Source organism: Tachyglossus aculeatus, chromosome 7, assembly GCF_015852505.1.
Source record: "Tachyglossus aculeatus isolate mTacAcu1 chromosome 7, mTacAcu1.pri, whole genome shotgun sequence".
Classification (NCBI taxonomy): domain Eukaryota; kingdom Metazoa; phylum Chordata; class Mammalia; order Monotremata; family Tachyglossidae; genus Tachyglossus; species Tachyglossus aculeatus.
This window is the reverse complement of record NC_052072.1, coordinates 32,346,362-32,364,971: the sequence shown is the minus strand read 5'-3', so window position 1 is coordinate 32,364,971 and position 18,610 is coordinate 32,346,362. Positions and strand designations below refer to the sequence as shown.

At 39.0% G+C, this 18,610-nt stretch overlaps 1 protein-coding gene across 1 annotated transcript in view; it reads right to left on the bottom strand.

Annotated features, from left to right (window-relative positions):
* SYCP1 (synaptonemal complex protein 1) overlaps positions 1 to 18,610 on the bottom strand; it is a 61,808-nt gene that overhangs the window by 21,274 nt on the left and 21,924 nt on the right. The window contains exons 15-20 of the mRNA XM_038748780.1: positions 13,197 to 13,258; positions 10,543 to 10,647; positions 6,417 to 6,520; positions 5,382 to 5,499; positions 4,005 to 4,075; positions 35 to 113 (exon numbers count right to left, since the gene is read on the bottom strand). Of these exons, the coding sequence (XP_038604708.1) occupies positions 35 to 113; positions 4,005 to 4,075; positions 5,382 to 5,499; positions 6,417 to 6,520; positions 10,543 to 10,647; positions 13,197 to 13,258 (539 nt within the window). The remainder of the gene's footprint in view (positions 1 to 34; positions 114 to 4,004; positions 4,076 to 5,381; positions 5,500 to 6,416; positions 6,521 to 10,542; positions 10,648 to 13,196; positions 13,259 to 18,610) is intronic.

Sequence of the window (18,610 nt, the reverse complement as noted above, 5' to 3'; positions counted from 1 at the left end):
GTGGTATAAAAATTCAATATTGAGTATAACATACATTTTCTTCCCTCTTTTCCAAGACACTAATTTCTTCATCTTTCTTTTTCAGTTCTTCCTTCAAAGATTCCAATTCATTCCTAAAATGGTAGAGTGAGGTTGTCATAAAAATAATATTACCTCCAACCCACTTAAAATTAATCAGCAAGAAAACAAATTGATCTCTCCTCAGGAAAATTATTTTCTCTTGCATGTTATCTTCTTCTTCACTATTAGTGATTATTTCTTGATGCAACAATATTATCATCAATAATTTGCTGAGGTGCTCAAAATATATTGATTCATCCACTGTACTGGGCACTTGGGAACATACAGTAACAGTGTGCCAGTGTCCCTGCCCTCAGGGTGTTTGCAAACTAATAAGGGAGACAAGTGAACAGAAATAACCAAATATACCATAGGTAAAAAGTAGGAACATAACTACAAATAATAAGAAATAAAGGCATGAGTAAATAAATAGATCATACATAAGTGGATATGGTCTGTTTTACTGTACTTAGTTCAGTGTTCTGCACACAGTAAGGGCTCAATAAATTCCATTGATTGAGTGCTAAAGTGGCTATTGGGTTGGCATAAGAGGTAGGAAAAAGGATTTAACATGGAACGCTTCTTCAAGGGGCTGATTTTTAGGAGGTTTTATGAGATTGGGGTGCAGTGTAATTTGACAGATTTGAGAAGGGAGGGAGTTCAATTTGGGGAACAGTGTGAGAATGGATGAGAGACAAGAGTTGTGGGCAGGGTTAAAAGATGTATTTGAGAGGGGCCAGGAGTGCAAACGATGTAGCAGTGGGGGAAGAGAACTGAAGAATAAGAGACAGCTGAGGGAGAGCACTTAAGCCAGTAGTTGCAAGTTTTAGTTTTATGTGAGAAGAAATGAGGAGCCAGTTACTTGAGGAGTGTGAATTCTGAATTCCATTTTGAAGACTGAAGAGGAGAAAAGCTTGAGATGGGGAAATCAGTGTGGAATCGATTACAGTAATTCAACCCAGAAGTTAGCAAGACTTCAACCAGGAAAGTCACAGTCACGGTGGAGAGGAAGGGGCAATTCCATTAAATATAATAAAGAGGAACTAACTGAGCTAAGACACAGGTTAAACATAGGAGGGAAGTATGTGATAACTGTCCTTCTTCAAGTCTTGAACCCTATGTTGCCTTCCCTTTTGCTATTATTATTATGGTATTTGTTAAGAGCTTATTATGTGCCAAGCACTGTTCTCAGCGCTAGGGTAGATGCAAGGTAATCAGGTTGTCCCATGTGGGGCTCACAGTTTCAATCCCCATTTTACAGATGGGGTAATTGAACCACAAAGACGTTAAGTGGCTTGCCCAAGGTCACACAGCAAACAAATGGCAGAGCCGGGATTAGAGCCCATGTCCTCTGACTCCCAAGCCTGTGCTCATTCCACTAAGCTGCAAAATGTCTGAGAAGAAGACATAAGAACACAAGAAATACCTTTGCAAGGTTAGGCAGGGTGCCATCTTTTTATTTTTGAGTGCAGGGGACAAAGAATCAAGAGGATGGAGCCCTAAGAGCAGAATATCATAGGAAATAGGGCTTTATGGAGGACAGGATGAGAAGGAATGGAAAAAGGAAGAAAAAGAAGGGGAGGGAAGAAAGAAGGAAAATAAAGGGGGGGAAAAGTGGGAGCAGGAATTGGAGACAGAAAGAAGACAGAGAGGGAAGGGAATGGAATGAGAAATGGGAATAAGGTAAAGCAGAGAGAGGGGAGGCAGTGGAGAAGGGAAAGGCTCTTTTCTTGCCACACTGTCTCTTCTCCCACCCGCACCATAAGAGTTGAGCCCCACGAGGACAAGTCATCCACCTGTCTCACCCACAACCTTACTCCACCTAAGCAGGCTAGGGGATCAAGCAGGAATGAAGTGGGGATTGAGGCAGAAGGAGCAGAAAGTCTCCCACTACTTTTTTTATAGTATTAAACGCTTACTACTTGTAAACACTATTCTAAGCACTGGGTTAGGTATGAGTTAATTAGGTTGGACACAGTCCCTACCTGGCATGATGATGATGGTATCTGTTAAGCACTTACTATGTATCAAGCACTACTCTAAGTGCTGGGGTAGATACAAGCAAATCAGATTGGACATAGTTCCTGTCCCAGGTGGAGCTCACAGTCTTATTCCCCACTTTACATATAAATTAACTGACGCACAGATAAGTGAGTTGACTTGCCCAAGGTCACACAGCAGACAAGTGGCTGAGCCGGGATTACAACCCAGGTCCTTCTGACGCCAGGGCCCGTGCTCTATCCACTTGACCATGCTGCATGGGAGAACTTTTCAGCTGCTATCACCAGCATCAGCATGCAAGTAGCAATGGAAAGGGAGGTGTTGCTGTTCGGGTGGCGACAGATGAAGGAAAATGGCATGGAGGCCACGGGGGAACACTGCATCTGTGACGAGGCTGCCCGGGGACAGACAAGTAGAACAAGAGTGGATGGCTCGCGCTCACAGGACCCTGGGAACAAGAGGGCCTGGCTAAGACACACTAAGGAGGAGAAAGGTGGAAAAGGCACGGCTTTCTCACTCTGCCAGCAGGGGAATAAGCCACCTTCAAGTTCTACTCTGGCTCCAAAGAGCTGAGCAGAGTAGCTCTGACCATCTGCTCCGCTGTAGCCAATACCAAGGAGTGAAGCGGGCCATGGAGTTGGCAGCTCTAAGGCCAGGCCAAAAGACTAGTCAGTTTAGTATTATGTATTATTTAGTATTTAGTATTATGTTTACAAGAACTGTAGTGGCTTGCCCTCCTAGACATCCATCCTAACCTTCAAGGAAATATCATCTAACATCCCATCTTTTTCCCTCTACATCCATCCCTGATTCTCCTCTAATAACCGATTTCTGACTGCTCTTCCATAAGTGTAACCAAATACCTTTTGAACTCCCTGATACTTTCTGCATACACAATTTCGTGTGGAAATTGGGGTCAAATGCCTTCCGCTATTATTGTATGAATAATTGCTTTCTTTTTGTTTGTTTTGAACTTTTATGCTTTAAGTCCTTCAGCCCTGGAAGGACTTAATAGCAGCAGCAGCATGTCACCCACCACTACCCTTTTAGCCAACACCCAGACCCAACCATGCAAGAGATACTGCCCCACCCCTACGCCACCAGTACTCCCCATTAGCTCCTGCTCCAGTCCAGGGAGGACTTAGAACAGGGAGAGCCACATGAGCCATCCACAGCTACCCTTACAGCTGATCTCTGCGGCCTCATCCCCATGCCATGCGGACTCCTATTAGCCCCTGCTCCAGCCTAGGAAGGATTCAAACGGTGGCAGGCCTTCTCAACTTTTAAAACATTGAGACAGTCACCGTCGTGACTGCAGTTACGACTTCTGTGACTGAGAAGAGCCTGAAATTTTGCTGGGGTTTTTTTGTGTTTATTGTCACCCTTTTGGTGACACCATACTTTGGTGTGATTTTCCTTAGGTATCTGTTAACAATCCTCTCCCCCCCCTTACTCATAAACTGTGAATGCATCCGCTTTTCATCCATGTATTTCTTTCCCAGTGCTTAGCATGTACTTTGCACATATTAAGGCACTTAATACTACTATTCAAAGGTGTCTCATCCTGGAGTGGTAGGGATATGTCATTGGGGTGACCTGTGGGGTTAGGGAAGGCATGCTGGAAAAAGCCCTAAACAAAGAGTTAGAGCCTTTGCTGGCCTGGGCTCCCTGGGTCATCTGGACGGCAATGAATTGGTCTAACAGCCTGAGATTCCTCTGTCTGTTACCTGAATATCAGTTATTAAAAACAAATTTGGGCATTATATATTTTCAACATCAACTTTTTAACTCCTTGGCAACACTAATGTTTAACTATTTGACATCAAAGTGTTCCCCATGTAAGATGAATCCAAAATGAACCACATAGCTAATTTAAAACAACCCTTTAAAGACAGACAATATAATCCTCTAAATCCAACTGGTTTACTTTTCATTTTCCTTACCTTAGTTGTTGCTTTGATTCTTCAAGATTCTCTATTTGCTTCATCACCTTTTCTTCTTGAATTTTGTTGTTCTACATAAAAACATAATGGACATTACTATAAAATTATTGGTTTCCTCATCAGTAAAATTTCATTTAAAACACAGAATTTGAAACTAGCCATTGTATCCAGGCCAACTTCATTCTAATGTTAGGGGACTGACTAGTAGCGTAAACATGCATTGGTATGGAAATCAGGGTTCTATCGGGGAAGAGGGGCAGACTATGCACAATGTTGATGACCAAAGTCTCGCTATCTATGAGGCAATAAGCTTACCACTGAAATGGCCACCGTGGCAGCACCCTTTGGATCAAACGAAATAGACTGTAGATATATTTGTTCCAGGGAAATAAGCACTTTACAAGTGCTTAGTACAGTGCCCTGCACACAGTAAGCACTCAATAAATACGATTGAATCAATAAACAGTTCCTGGACGGGTGGACTTGGATCCTTAAAACTGGATATATATAATCTTGGATCATCCCCTCCCCCAGTGCCACTCTGGACCAATCAATCAATCAATCATTCCACTAACTGATTGTATCTACTGCATGCTTACTGTGTGCAGAGCACTGTTCTAAGCACTTGGAGGAGTACAGTATAACAGAGTTGGTAGACACGTCCCCTCCCCAAACAACCTTACAGTCTAGAGGGGGAGACAGACATTAATATAAATAAATAAATTACAGCTATGTACATAAGTTTGCTCTAGGGCTTAGAAGGGGTGAATAAAGCTACAAATGGAGAGGATGGGAAATAAATGAGTCCAAAGCAAAGGTTTGGGGAAAAGATGTGTGGTTCTGGGAATATGTAAGCTGTAGCAGAGTGCTCATACCCCAGATGCAATTGGATCTAATTATGATTTCCCTAACGGATACAGAAAGGGGAAAGGGAGAGGATTTTTTCCTCACTCCGTTTTGAGAGGCATATTGTTAGTATATACTAAAGGGGGAATCAAATCTATTAAAATGATCATTTTCTTTATAAGATTCATCAGAATGCTGCTTTTATGAGATTGATTAACTAATTTTTGGATTACCCCTGTCTTAAAATCTGTCCTTCCTGCAATCTAATTTTGGGACATATCATAGCTCATTACTACTTATACCAGAGATTAGGGAGAACCAAATAAAGAAGTTTGAGTAAAATCTTGTTCTTTGTTAATAACTCTAATAATACACTTCAGTGGAGGGAAAGTTGAAGTTAAGGAATACAGTGAGGATTTAAAATCAGGATTTATCTAGGCTCTTCCTATTCCCATTATTACAAAAAAGTACCTCTACACATTTCCCTTCAAACAGATGTATCAACAAAAATTGGGTTGTTTTGCAACTTGCCTTAACATCTTCTTGCAATTTCTTGAGTTCAAGGATTGTATCACTTTTTTCTTGTGCCATTTGTTCTCTTTCTAATGAAAGCAGGTTGCACTTCATCGTTAGCTCATTATTTTTTAGCCTGTTAAAATAATACATCAAACATCTAAATAGTGGGAGGAATTAATTCAGTTTTGAATATCAAAAACCATCGAGTAACTTAGCAAATAATACACAGAACATAAAGTGAGTTGAAAAGACTTAGACTGAGGGAATTGTTTATTTTAGGTCCTAGGCATGTAATGCCCCTGGCACTACAAGGGTCTTGATCTAAAGCTGTATGGTTGCTACAAATCCCTATAGATTTCCAAGTAGGAAAATGGGTTTAAGAAATCACCTCTAAGGAAAAAGCAAACTCTTTTGGCATTCATTGTACAAGATCCTATTGGGTCTAAATGATTTTCTAATTATAAATTGTAGATCTTAGAAACTACTGGGGTACTATTAAAATGATGATAGGGTCTCTGAGATAGACGGATGAACTTTGGTTCTGAGATTTCAAAAGTGAATTATTGCATGAAGGGAATGATGATAGTGATGGTGAGTTGCACAGTGCCATTCTCACTCTTATTCCTGTTATTCACGGGAAGGAACAGCACATTGTGAGGTGGGCATTATTTTTTTTTAACCCTTTAAAGTAGAGCCTCATGCATCAAAGTGACAATGTACTAAACTATTGACCTGGAAAAGAAACCCTCCATTTTTAACATAACTATACTATACTTTCCTGAGTTCAAAGTGAGATGGGGGACTAGGCTTTTAGGGGGCAAAGCCAATGGTCCATGCAAGAAAAGGAGGAAAATGCAGAAGTGGAAAAAAAGGTGGAGAGCCTAAACTAGACTTTTAAAAATCTGAGATACCTCAATTCTTTGAGGCAGGGCTCATCACCTGATAACCATTCAGAGCTGTGAACTCAGAAAGTTAGCCAATCTAATTATTTAAGAGCAGTAATCTGGACCAATGCAGAGAGCAGTTAATACATCTAGAAGAAATGCATACTTCTCTTTTTCAAGTTCTGCTGTCAGTTCCGTAACTTGTTTTAAGAACTTCTGTTCATTTGCAACCAAAAGGTTTATCTCTTTTTCAAATTCACGTATTTCTCTCTGAAAAACAGTGCCAGATTTAAAAATTCACAGTTATAAATAAAAATAGCACTAGATAAGGAAATATAATCAATGCTTACTTTGTACAGAGCATTTTGCTAGGCATTTGTGGAATACGGTGCAAAACACAAAACCTGCCTTAAATAAATTTATGCGGCAAGACTAGTTATAAATAAACAAATACACCCTATTTAAGAGTAAGAATAGGCATAATGACAGAAAAGAAAAAAGAAACAGATCACAAGAGATGTCTGATGGGATGATATGACTGGAAGGTTTGGGGGATTCATCAAGAAAAAGTCAGATTATTACTAATTGATTTACTCTTGTATTTTTTTGAAACCAATCCTGCAGTTCCATTGGTTTTACAAATACAGGTAAATTACAATCTAGCTTAAAATGCATATTCCTGCTCAATTTCATTTATATATCCCTTTTTCAGGAGAGGACTTAGCTCATTTAAAATACAAAAAAAAATTGCATTATCCAAATAACAAACATAAACAAATCAATCCTATCTTGCAGAACCTCACATTACGGAAAGCTCACACTGTAGTACTTATTCCATGTCCAACCCCCTGTACATGTTCAAACCCATTTCTCTCAGCACAGTGTCACACTCTAGCAGAACAGATGCGCCGTGTTGGGAAAATGCTTCCTGATTCTGATGTCACATTATTTCCAAAACACATCGAGAAAACATTTTCTGGGAGAATCAAGTGCATATACATTTACAAACACAGTCATTTCTGCTTTTTTAAAAAATTAAATGATTTGGATCTATCCAAATTGATTTAAATATTATATACTGGAAGAATTAGGAAACATTCTTCCCACAGTCTGAGTCTTTTCTGATAACACAATCCTCAAAATGGCACAGGCGTGTTTAGGAAGAAATCACTGCAGGCATGACATGAAGCTGCTGTGCTTCACAGCTGCTGCCTAATCTCGCTGCACTATTTCACATATTCTAAATATGGTCCCTAATTTAAAGCACTCTACTTAGCATTAATTTGAATTAGCACTCTAAATATTAATACATTTGTATTTTTCTCCCTCTCAATTTTAATGCTTGCATTACTGTTTACCAGAAAGTATCGTGCAAATTAGCACAACGGTACCCTGACCACTCTGGCGAGTTAGTATCCATCTGAAAGTTCTCCCTTATGTCTAGTGCATTAGTACTCTTTGTTTTTCATTCAAAGATAGATTCTTATCAAAAATGATAATTATTCAAAGCAGGCATTAATTTTGTTTCTAGTGCTGAAAATAAACATGAGGAAAAATTGCTTCTGGCGGTAAAGGTGGATTGATTAAACATAATAAGATGGGCTTCAATTTCCACAAAATACCTTGAAAGTTATTTCTCAACTCCTTCAAGCTAAATTAAACCTAAGTAAAAGCTCCGTTGCAGTTTTGCTTATAAGAATTTCTATACTGAATTTCCATATTTCACTAAAGTAATTAAACCTGTTTTATTTAGTCAATTGTGAATACAATAAGCCCTTCACGGTATTCAGTATTCTCTAAAGATACATCCAATGGACAAAATTTATTTACCTTCAATTGAATATATGGAAAAACAAACTCAGAGCTGTTGTTTTCTTTAGAACCAATTAAAAGCATTAAACAAGGTTCCCTCTACAATAGTTAGAAACTGCACTGCAATCTAAGGATTATATAATTTAACAAAACTAAATTAAAAGCATGTGGCCCAATACAACCAGATTATGTCTCTTAGAAATATGCTTGTGTCATGAAAGAGTGTACCATTGGGTGTGATTTCCCATACACTTACACATTACAGATTAAGATCCATTGCCGAACCTCTGGAAAAGTTTTCGAAATTCTTTGAGGTGGTAGGTATTTAATGATCATCATCACTAAACCGGTGTTTATTCTTTATTAAAATCAAAGCATAACATTAATACTGAATAAAGGGGCAGCTGTAATGATAATGATAGTGGTTAGTAAGCACTTACTAGAGGCCAAAGTACTGTGGGTAGATAAAGAATAATCAGATCACCCAGTCCCTGTCCCACACGAAACTCACAGTCTAAGAGGTTGAGAGAAAAGGGATCTTATCCGCATTTTAGAGATGAGGAAACAGAGGCCAAAAGAGGTAAAGTGACTTGCTCAAGAACCCGTATTAAGCCAGTGAGAGAGCTGGGATTACAAGCCTGGTCCCTTAACTCTCAATTCCATATTCTTTACCCTAGACCATTCTGCTCCTAGTAAGATCCTGTGTTTTTGCTGGAGGCTGCAGTAGTAGAAGCTAGTTCTGCTGACCCTGGTAGTGGTCTCGTAACTTCAGAGAACAATTTGTCCAACTTAAATTGAACAGGCTTTATTTCATCTTCAAATACCTGACAGCTGGCTAAATCCTTCTGATCATCTCTGGACATCTTTTAACTCCTCTCTCCATTTGGATCTTATCTTTCAAATATGAATTAATAATAAATGAGTTCATTTTCTTGAAATTTAATGCAAGGCTTTCAAATGGCAAGATTTTGGCCAGTGGTAGAGAAACCATAACTTCTACATCTGGTTCAGCATCTTTCAGTGATGCACTGGAGAGCAGGATGATCCTACCTCAGCCCAGCCTTTAGCACCAGCTTGCTCACTGTGCCTCAGTCTTGTCTATCTTGCAGCCGATCCCTTTCCCACATCTCACCTCTGGCCTGGAACTCCCACCCCCTCCGTAGAAGCCAGACCACCACTCTCCCCACCTTCAAAGCCTTATTAAGGTCTCATCTCCTCCAAGAGAACTTCTCCAATTTAGCCCTCTTTTCTTCTATGCCCTCTCTCATCTGGGTCGCCTATTTACTACCTCTCACATCTGCGTCACCTATGCAATTAGATCCATACCTTTTGGGCATTTAGTATTCACTCTTCCCTGAATCCCACAGTGCTTATGTACATATCCTCTAGACTGTATGCTCACTGTGTGCAGGGAACGTGTCTTCCAACACTGCTGTACTGTACTTTCCCAAGCACTTACCACAGTGTCCTGCACTCAGTAAGTGCTCAATAAATTCCACAGATTGATTGATTGATTGTTAAAATGTCATGAGGTTCATATTCAACTATGATTCCTCCAAATGAGATGCAATTAAATTGTCAACATCTGCATCGACCATTTCTAAATTAAGTTTTCTCTGCAGTGTGTCAATTTCTTTGCTTAATCGTTCAGGAGTCATGCCTCGAAAGTCTGACAAGATATGAAGCAGCGTGGCTAGAGGAAAGAACATGGGCCTGGAGTCAGAGGACCTGGGTTCTAATCCCAGTTCTGCCACTTGCCTGCTATGTGACTTTGGGCAAGTCACTTATCCTCTGTGCCTCAGTTTCCTCATCTGTAAAATCGGGATTAACTCCTACTCCCTCTTACTTAGACTGTGAGCTCCATATAGGACAGAAATTGTGTCTAGCCCAATTATCTTATATCTATCCCAACATATAGTACAACGCTTGGCATGTAGTAAGCGCTTAAAGTAATAATAATCATATCATTATTATTACAGGCAGAACTTCCTCCACGACTCATTTACTGTTCATTGTCTAATCTCAACCCAAGATGGGGAAAATGTGGATAGGAATTTACCTGCATTTAACTGAATTTTGGCCAGAACATTGAGGCTGACAGAATACAAGCTCCTAGTGAGAATGAAATGTGTCTACCAACTCTTTTACAGTGCACTCTTCCAAGATCTCAGTATAGTGCTCTGCACACAGTAAATTGTCAATGAACACAACTGATTGATTACATGTTTGGGGTAAGGATCCAACAATACTCATAGTAGCCCCAAGGTGGTTGATTTGTAGAAAGATGGTAATTCGGGAATGATTGTAGTATCAAATATTTCAAGGCTACAAGAACATATTAAGCACTTAGTACAGTACTCTGCACAAAGCAGACACATAATAAATAGTATTGATTGATATGTATCAGCATTATACACCCTACAATCTAATATTGAACGTAAAGTTTAACAACGGAATTCAGAAGAAGGTTTCTCACAAACCTCTCTGATTTGGAGAACATTACTCAATTCTTTGTTTGTCTCTTGAAAGTTTGCAGCAATCGCCTCAAAATGACTCTTTTCTTCTAAAAGCTTTTGGGTAAACTCCTATTTGAAAAGAGGGATAAATCTCAAAATCAGAAGACATTCTAAGAACATTCACAAGCTTTGAGCTTTTACTAATGATATCTGTGGAGTTTTCTTTTTCCTGAACGTAAATGAATAATACAATCATTTCTCAAATGTAATGAGAATAAATAAATTGAGGCAAATGAATCAATTACATATGATTATCCTGAGAGTAGGATGGCCATATATCTGCAGAGTGGTATATTAAGTTTAGAAACATATGGATACCTTTTTATTATGAATATATCATTTTTTTCTGTATTTTACTAAGCATTTTTAATTGTTACTATTATATTTGGAATTTAATATTTTTATACTTAGAACCCCCATACCAGAAGAGCAAGTTAAAAAGAATGATAATACTAACAATTACTGTGATCATTATTGTTTCTATACTTCTTCTAGCAAAGCAGCATGGCTCAGTGGAAAGAGCACGGGCTTGGGAGTCAGCAGTCATGGGTTCGAATCCCAGCTCAGCCACTTGTCAGCTGTGTGACCTTGGGCAAGCCACTTAATTTCTCTATGCCTCAGTTACCTCATCTGTAAAATGGGGATTAAGACTGTGAACCCCACGTGGGACAACCTGATCACCTTGCATCCCCCCCAGCGCTTAGAACAGTGCTTTGCATCATCAATCGTATTTATTGAGCGCTTACTGTGTGCAGAGCACTGTACTAAGCGCTTAAGTGCTTAACAAATACCATTATTGTTATTATTATTATAAGCCAAGCACTGTACTAAGCACTAGGGTAGATATAGGTTAATCAAGTCAGACATGGTCCCTGTCCCATCTGGAGCTCACAGTCTAATTAGGACGGACAGCAGGTACTGAATCCCCATTTTAAATGAGGAAATTGAGACACAAAAGATAAAATGACTTGGCCAAGGTCACACAACAGGCACGCGGTGGAGCCAGGATTAGAACTCAGGTCCTCTGACTCCCAGGCCTGAGCTCTTTTCACACTGCTTCCCAAGAAGAATGATGCAATTAATCTGAAAACTACATCATTACTAATTGATGGTTGAGAATCCCATGAGTAAGTAGCACTAAAGTTCCTTAGACCTGCTGTGACTCAGTAATAACTGAACAAACTGATTTAATTTTCACTGATTTAATATTTATGCTTCTCAGAAATTTCATTTTTAAAAGATATGTAGTGCATTAGACATTATTAATTATTCTGCTACAGTATGATTTAGTGACAGAGGAAATCAAAAGCTTTTACTATTTAATAAGCCAAATTTTGCCAGTACCTGAATAAATCTACAGTTTTACATTAGTTTCTTTAAAATCTTCATTAACTCTTTCAGTTAATCATTCAAAAAGCTACTGCTTCAAATGATTTACTTAACCACTTGAACTTCCTGTTTTAATGATGCTATTATATTCTATTATTGTTCAGCTTCTGCATTAGATTGTGCATTCCCTGAAGACAGGATTCATATCCTGTTATATTACATACTCAAATACTGTAAATGATGATGGTGATTATTTCTATGCAACTACATGTTGCTAAAATATGGATAACTAAAGGGAAAGGCAAAGCATGGTACTATTAATGCCATCTTGGAAAGAGTCCTGTACTATTAATGATGTCTTTGAAAGAACCTGGTTACTATTAACATTATCAATCAGTCAATGATATTTATTGAGTGCTTACTGCATGCAGAGCACTGTTCCAAGAGCTTGGGAGAGTTTATAGTCTCTTTAACAGAGCCTTATAATTTTCTTGAAATATCTTCACAAAAGCAAACACCAGGAGTATAAATGTATCAAAGTAGTGTTTGGCAAGATACGTTGCCTTTCTGACACTGGATTTCCAAAGCAAGTCTTATTTTCTCTTTTGAATACAAGGCATTCTCATGAGGAGAGCAGATAAAGTATTTAAATGATGTTTTCAAAGTCAAGGCAGAAACATTTAAAGATAAATTCCAACTAGTAGAAAACTGTGCCCAAAATTACTAGCTCAATGGGAAGAATTTTATAAAAAGAATTCAGTATTTTTTCCACAAAAGATTTAAAAAAAGCAGATTCAACAGAAACAGCAGGCCAGAAACTAAAAAAAGCATTTACAATCCTATAAAGTCATTCGTTATCACAATTATTCATCATGGTTGCCTGCATTATTCTTTAGTGGACAGAAAATATTCATTCAGCCTTCAAAGCTGCCTAAGTTTCACCAGGATGTAGCTCAGGCCCTTGAAAAGCCTGAATTGAAATAACTTAAAAATATATTAGCTAGGATAAAGTCCTCTGGTTAATTACCTACATGAAAATAGGTTCACAGAAACATAATTTTCTACTTCAAAAGGAATTTAGAAAACAAATTGCAGGACTCATATTTTTAACTTAAAAAAGACTACCTACAGTGGACCAAAGCTTTCAATTACACTTTAGTTGAAAACCACCAAACTATGAATTAAATTTCAATCAGTCAATCACATTTCTTGAGTGCTTACTATGTTCAGAGCACTGTACTAAGCAGTTAATGTTCTACTGAATTAGTAAGAGGTATGCCTACACTTACCAATGTTTTTCTCAATGTTTCCAACTGCATTTCTTTGTCATTTTTTTGTTTAGACATCTCTCCTGAAATATATTACAAGAATCACATAACAGAAAATATGCTTACTGTTAACTTTTAAAGGGAGCTCTGTAATCAAATGTACTCTGCAGACCTGAAGCAATTTGAGAAATGGACATTAGCAAGATTTTAGATATAATTTTAGATATCAAATTATATTCAAATTGCTTTGGTTCTGAAATCATGAAAAATGTCATTTATTATATGTAGATGATTGCCTCTTTTCAATGGGTTCATAAAAAAACTCAAAAATTGCACTGCGACTTTAACATCGGTCAAGTACACCAACCAAAGCATTTACTCTCTGAAAAGTTGCACACCTGGCCATAACAATCAATCAGTGGTATTTGACTGCTTACTGTGTAATCCTGCCTGGATCTTCCTCCCAGTTTGCTTTCAACAGCTGTCCACATTTTCAAACCCTTCTGAAATCATATCTCCTCCAGAAGGCCTTCACTGGTTAATTTCTAGTCTTCCTTGCTTATATTCTCCCTATGGCCTCTCAGCACTTCTGTGTGAAGCACTTAAATACTAACAATCTTTGGTATCATTTTCGTACATATCTATCAATGGTATTTATTGAGCACTAACTATTTACAGAGTGCTGTATTAAGCACTTCTGAGAGTACAATATCTTACATACCCTATTACTTGAGCACTAGCCTATGTACATATTCCCCTTTCCTTCATCCTACCTTCAATTTATTTTAATTTATTAATTTATTTCCCCCGCTTGATTGTAAGCTCCTAGAGAACAGAGATTATGTCTACTAATTCTATGGAAATTTCCTAAAGGCTAAGTACAGTGCTCTATACATAGTACGTGCTCAATAAATACTATTAACTGATTAGATAAATGAAAAATACAAAAGTAAGCAATTATATAGACAACAAATATTCAATCAATGGAATTTATTGAGCATTTACAGCACACAGAGCACTGTACTAAGCATCTAGCAGAGAGTTGGTAGACCTGATCCCTGCCCAGAAGAAGCTTACTGAGACTAGAGTGGGAGACAGACAATAAAATAAATTACAGATAGGGGCAATGGCAGCGTATAAGGATTGGTACATTGCTGCAGGGAACGAGGTGGAAATCAAGTGCTTAAGGGTTACAGAACCAAGTGGACAGGCGATGCAGAATAATGGGTGAATAGGGGAATGGACACATGAGTGCTAAGGTGCTGATGGGATGGCAACAGCATAGCAAGTGCTTAATAAATGCCATAAAAGAAAAAAAACAGCAGCAAATGAAAGATCAGCAAAGGAATGCTCCTGGGAAGAAGTGACTTTTTAGGAGGGCTGTGGTGAGGGGTGTGCTTCGGCAGATTTGAGGAATAAGGAAGTTCAATTCAATTCCAAGTTATTCTAAAGTCTTGCAGATGACAAGGTTAAGTCCCCATTAGTAAACTACATAAAACGTTCAAGTCAAAAGATGCAATGGAAGGGGGACTAAAGTGTAAAATCCAAGCACTTATCCTTTCCCGTCTTGATTACTGTATCAGCCTCCTTGCTGACCTCCCAGCCTCCTGCCTCTCCCCACTACAGTCCACACTTCACTCTGTTGCCTAAATCATTTTTCGACAAAAACGTTTAGTCCGTGTTTCTCCACACCTCCAGTGGTTGCCCATCCGCCTTCACGTCTAACAGAAACTCCTTACCATTGGCTTGAAAGCACTCAATCACCTCGCCCCCTCCTTCCTCACTTTGCTACTCTCCTACTGCAACCCAGCCCACACACCTCACTCCTCTAATGCCAACCTACTCACTGTCTATCTCGCCACTCACCTCTCACCCATGTCCTGACTCTGACCTGGGACACCTCCCTTTTCATATCAGACGGACAATTATTCTCCCCCATCTTCAAAGTCTTATTGACGGCACATCTCCTCTACGAGGCCTTCCCGGACTAAGCCCTCATTTCCTCTTTTCCCACTACCTTCTGCAACACCCTGGCTCGCTCCTTTGATTCAGCCCCCCTCCCAGCCCTACAGCACTTATATACAAAACTGTAATTTATTTATATTAATGTTGGTCTCCCTCTCTAGACTGAAAGCTCACTATGGGCAGGGAATGTATCTGTTATATTATTTGTACTCTCCCAAGTGCTTAGCACAGTGTCCTGCACACAGTAAGTGCTCAATAAATATGACATCGATTATATTGAATGATAAAACGAGATTCTGAGCAAGAAACTCAAACACTGCTCAAGACAAAGGTGATGAATTGGTCTCTGCTGGTTTCTGACACCATGATTACGTAGCACCATCTAGAGGCACTGGAAGGTTTGATTACATAGAGCAGGTGAACTCCACTCAAAATATATTCAACAGCTTCTAAATCTACCGAATCAATCAATCAATCGTATTTACTGAGCGCTTACTGTGTGCAGAGCCAAGTTGGCCACATAAAGAGACAGTCCCTACCCAACAAAATTGTTTACAGCTAGGGATTGCACCCTTCCCTGCAGCCCTCCCTCCCAGAAATGTTCGGAGCTTTCCACTATTCCCAGACTGTCTTTAGTCATTTTTTTTTTCTTTAGGGATCATTTCTTTTTCAAAGTATAGTTTTTAGAACATCATTCATTCATGGAGAAGCAGCGTGGCTCAATGGAAAGAGCACGGGCTTTGGAGTCAGAGGTCATGGGTTCGAATCCCAGATCTGACAGTTGTCAGCTGTGTGACTTTGGGCAAGTCACTTAACTTCTCTGTGCCTCAGTGACCTCATCTGTTAAATGGGGATTAAGACTGTGAGCCCCCCGAGGGACAACCTGATCACAAAGTAACCTCCCCAGCGCTTAGAACAGTGCTTTGCACATAGTAAGCGCTTAATAAATGCCATCATTATTATTATTATTTGCATTTATTGAGCGCTTACTGTGTGCAGAGCAGATAAAGGGTCTATTCATGGCTTAAAAATAGAAAAGCCACCCTATCCCAGCCTACACTAAGATTATCATTTTCTGCTTTAGGCTTCTTTTTTTTTCCTTCTGGACAATGGTATTTGCTGAGGGAAAACATTTGGGAGAGTACAGTAGGAGGAAGACACACACTCCCTACCCTCAAGCAGTTTACAGTCTAATAGGAGAGGCAGACAAAAATGATTTACAAAAAGCAGGAGCTGGAGGAAGAACAAGAATGTAATAGGAAGAAGTACAACTACATCAGTTGGAAATGGCTAAGGATTGAATAAGCAATTAAAAATATAAATTAATACACAAATACAAATATTCATACATACTTAAGTGCTGAGGACAGACTAAGCTAATGGTGGCTGATGCCAACTTTGTTATATTGTACTCTCCCAAGCATTTAGTACAGTGCTCTGCACACAGTAATCACTCAATAAATAAGATTGATTGTTGGGTTAACATCACTAATGTATTATGAATTAGAGAAGGATTCTTGGAGGAGGTCAGATTTTAGGGGGGGCTTTGAAGATGGGGAGAGCTGTGATGTCTAGTACATATGTAGGAGTAGGGAGCTCCAGGTAGGGGATAGGAGTCAGAGGTGGGAGAATCAAGTGTGAGACACATTTGGAAAGTAAACTGGGGAATAGCAGGTGAAGAGAGCCTCTAGACTGTAAGCTTCTTATGGGCAGGGAATATGTCTTCTAACTGCTGTACTGTACTTTCTCAAGAGCTTAGTACAGTGCTCTGCACTCAGCAAGTCCTCAATCAGTCAATCAATGATTGCAAAATGGAGAAAGCTGGAAGAAAGCCTAGAAGTCAATGGTAGGGAGTTTCTTCTTAATATTGAGTGATGGATACCTATTTGGGGTTTTTTCAGAGTGGAGAGATTTGTGCCAAGTAATTCTTCAAGAAGTGTAAAGCACACGTGTGCAGTATAGTCTGAAAGAGGGAGATGTTGGAAGCGTAAAGACCAGCTAGAAGACAGATAGATACTCTATGGTACATAAAACAAAAGTTTGGATCAGCATGATAGCTGTTGGGTGGAGAAGAAGGGATAGATTTGGGAAATGTTGTAGAGGAAAAAATGGCAAAATTTAAAGGCAGGGTGACTATGAGAGCTAAAAGGCAGAAGCGAGTCAAAAATGACACCAATGTTGGAGCTTCGAGGATGGTGTCATCAGTTATAATAATGCTTGTGGTATTATTAAGATTACTGAGCGCCATGCACTGTACTAAGTGCTGGGGTAGATACAAGATAATCAGGTTGGACATAGTCCCTGTCCCATGTGGGGCTCACAGGCTAAGTAGGCAGGAGAACAGGTACTGAATCCCCATTTTTACAGCTCAGAAAACTGAGGCACGGAGCAGTGACTTGCCGAAGATCACACAGCAGATATGTGAGAAAAAGTCCTCTGACCTTTCCCCATGCTCTTTCCATTCCACGGAGTTATGGAGAGCATGAAAAAAGTGGGCAATGTAGTCTTGGGCTCTCCTTTAAAAAGAGAGGACCCAGGGCATGAGGGAAATACCTGGAAATCATGTTTCCTCTTACTGTACCACCTCTTTTCCACTGCTATGAAGAATATCATGCATTAAATGATCTTTCTGGGGCTAGTCTAGCAGATACTTGATACCTTTCTAGCTTTAGCTGTTACTATGTTTTTAAGAACACTCATTACTTTTTGAGACATGAATTTTTTTGACATTTATTGTCTCCTTCCAATAGCTCAAGGGCAGAGATTGTATATTTCTTAATTTTTACTGTGTTTTCCCAAGTTCCTAGTACATCATTGCACATCAAAATAAGTTGAACAAATAATTGATGATACTTGTAATGATGATGACGATGATGATGCAGAAGTAGGATCCACATTATTCACAATAGTAGTAGAAAAAGTACACTCAAATAGAGGTAACACAGATCTCAGGAACAGTAAGGGAAAGCAGATAGTTTAAGAACACTCATTACTTTTTGAGACATGAATTTTTCCAACATTTATTGTCTCCTTCCAATAGTTCAAGGGCAGAGATTGGATACTTCTTAATTTTTACTGTGTTTTCCCAAGTTCCTAGCACATCATTGCTCATCAAAATATGTTGAACACATAATTGATGATAGTTGCAATGATGATGACGATGATGATGCAGAAGTAGGATCCACATTATTCACAATAGTAGTAGAAAACGCACACTCAAAGGTAACACAGATCTCAGGGGCAGTTAGGGAAAGCAGATAGACATAGAGGATAAAACATCACTTAAAACCAAATGTGTATGATGCAATCATCAACATTTCTAAAAATCAAGTGTTGACAGACTCAGTCATCACTAATCACCTCACTAGGGTCAGTGTTGGTGATTCTCCTGTAGAAGAATGAACTTTAACAACTGAACATTAAATGGCTGACTGATTTGTCAGCAATTAACATTTATGCATTTACTTTTC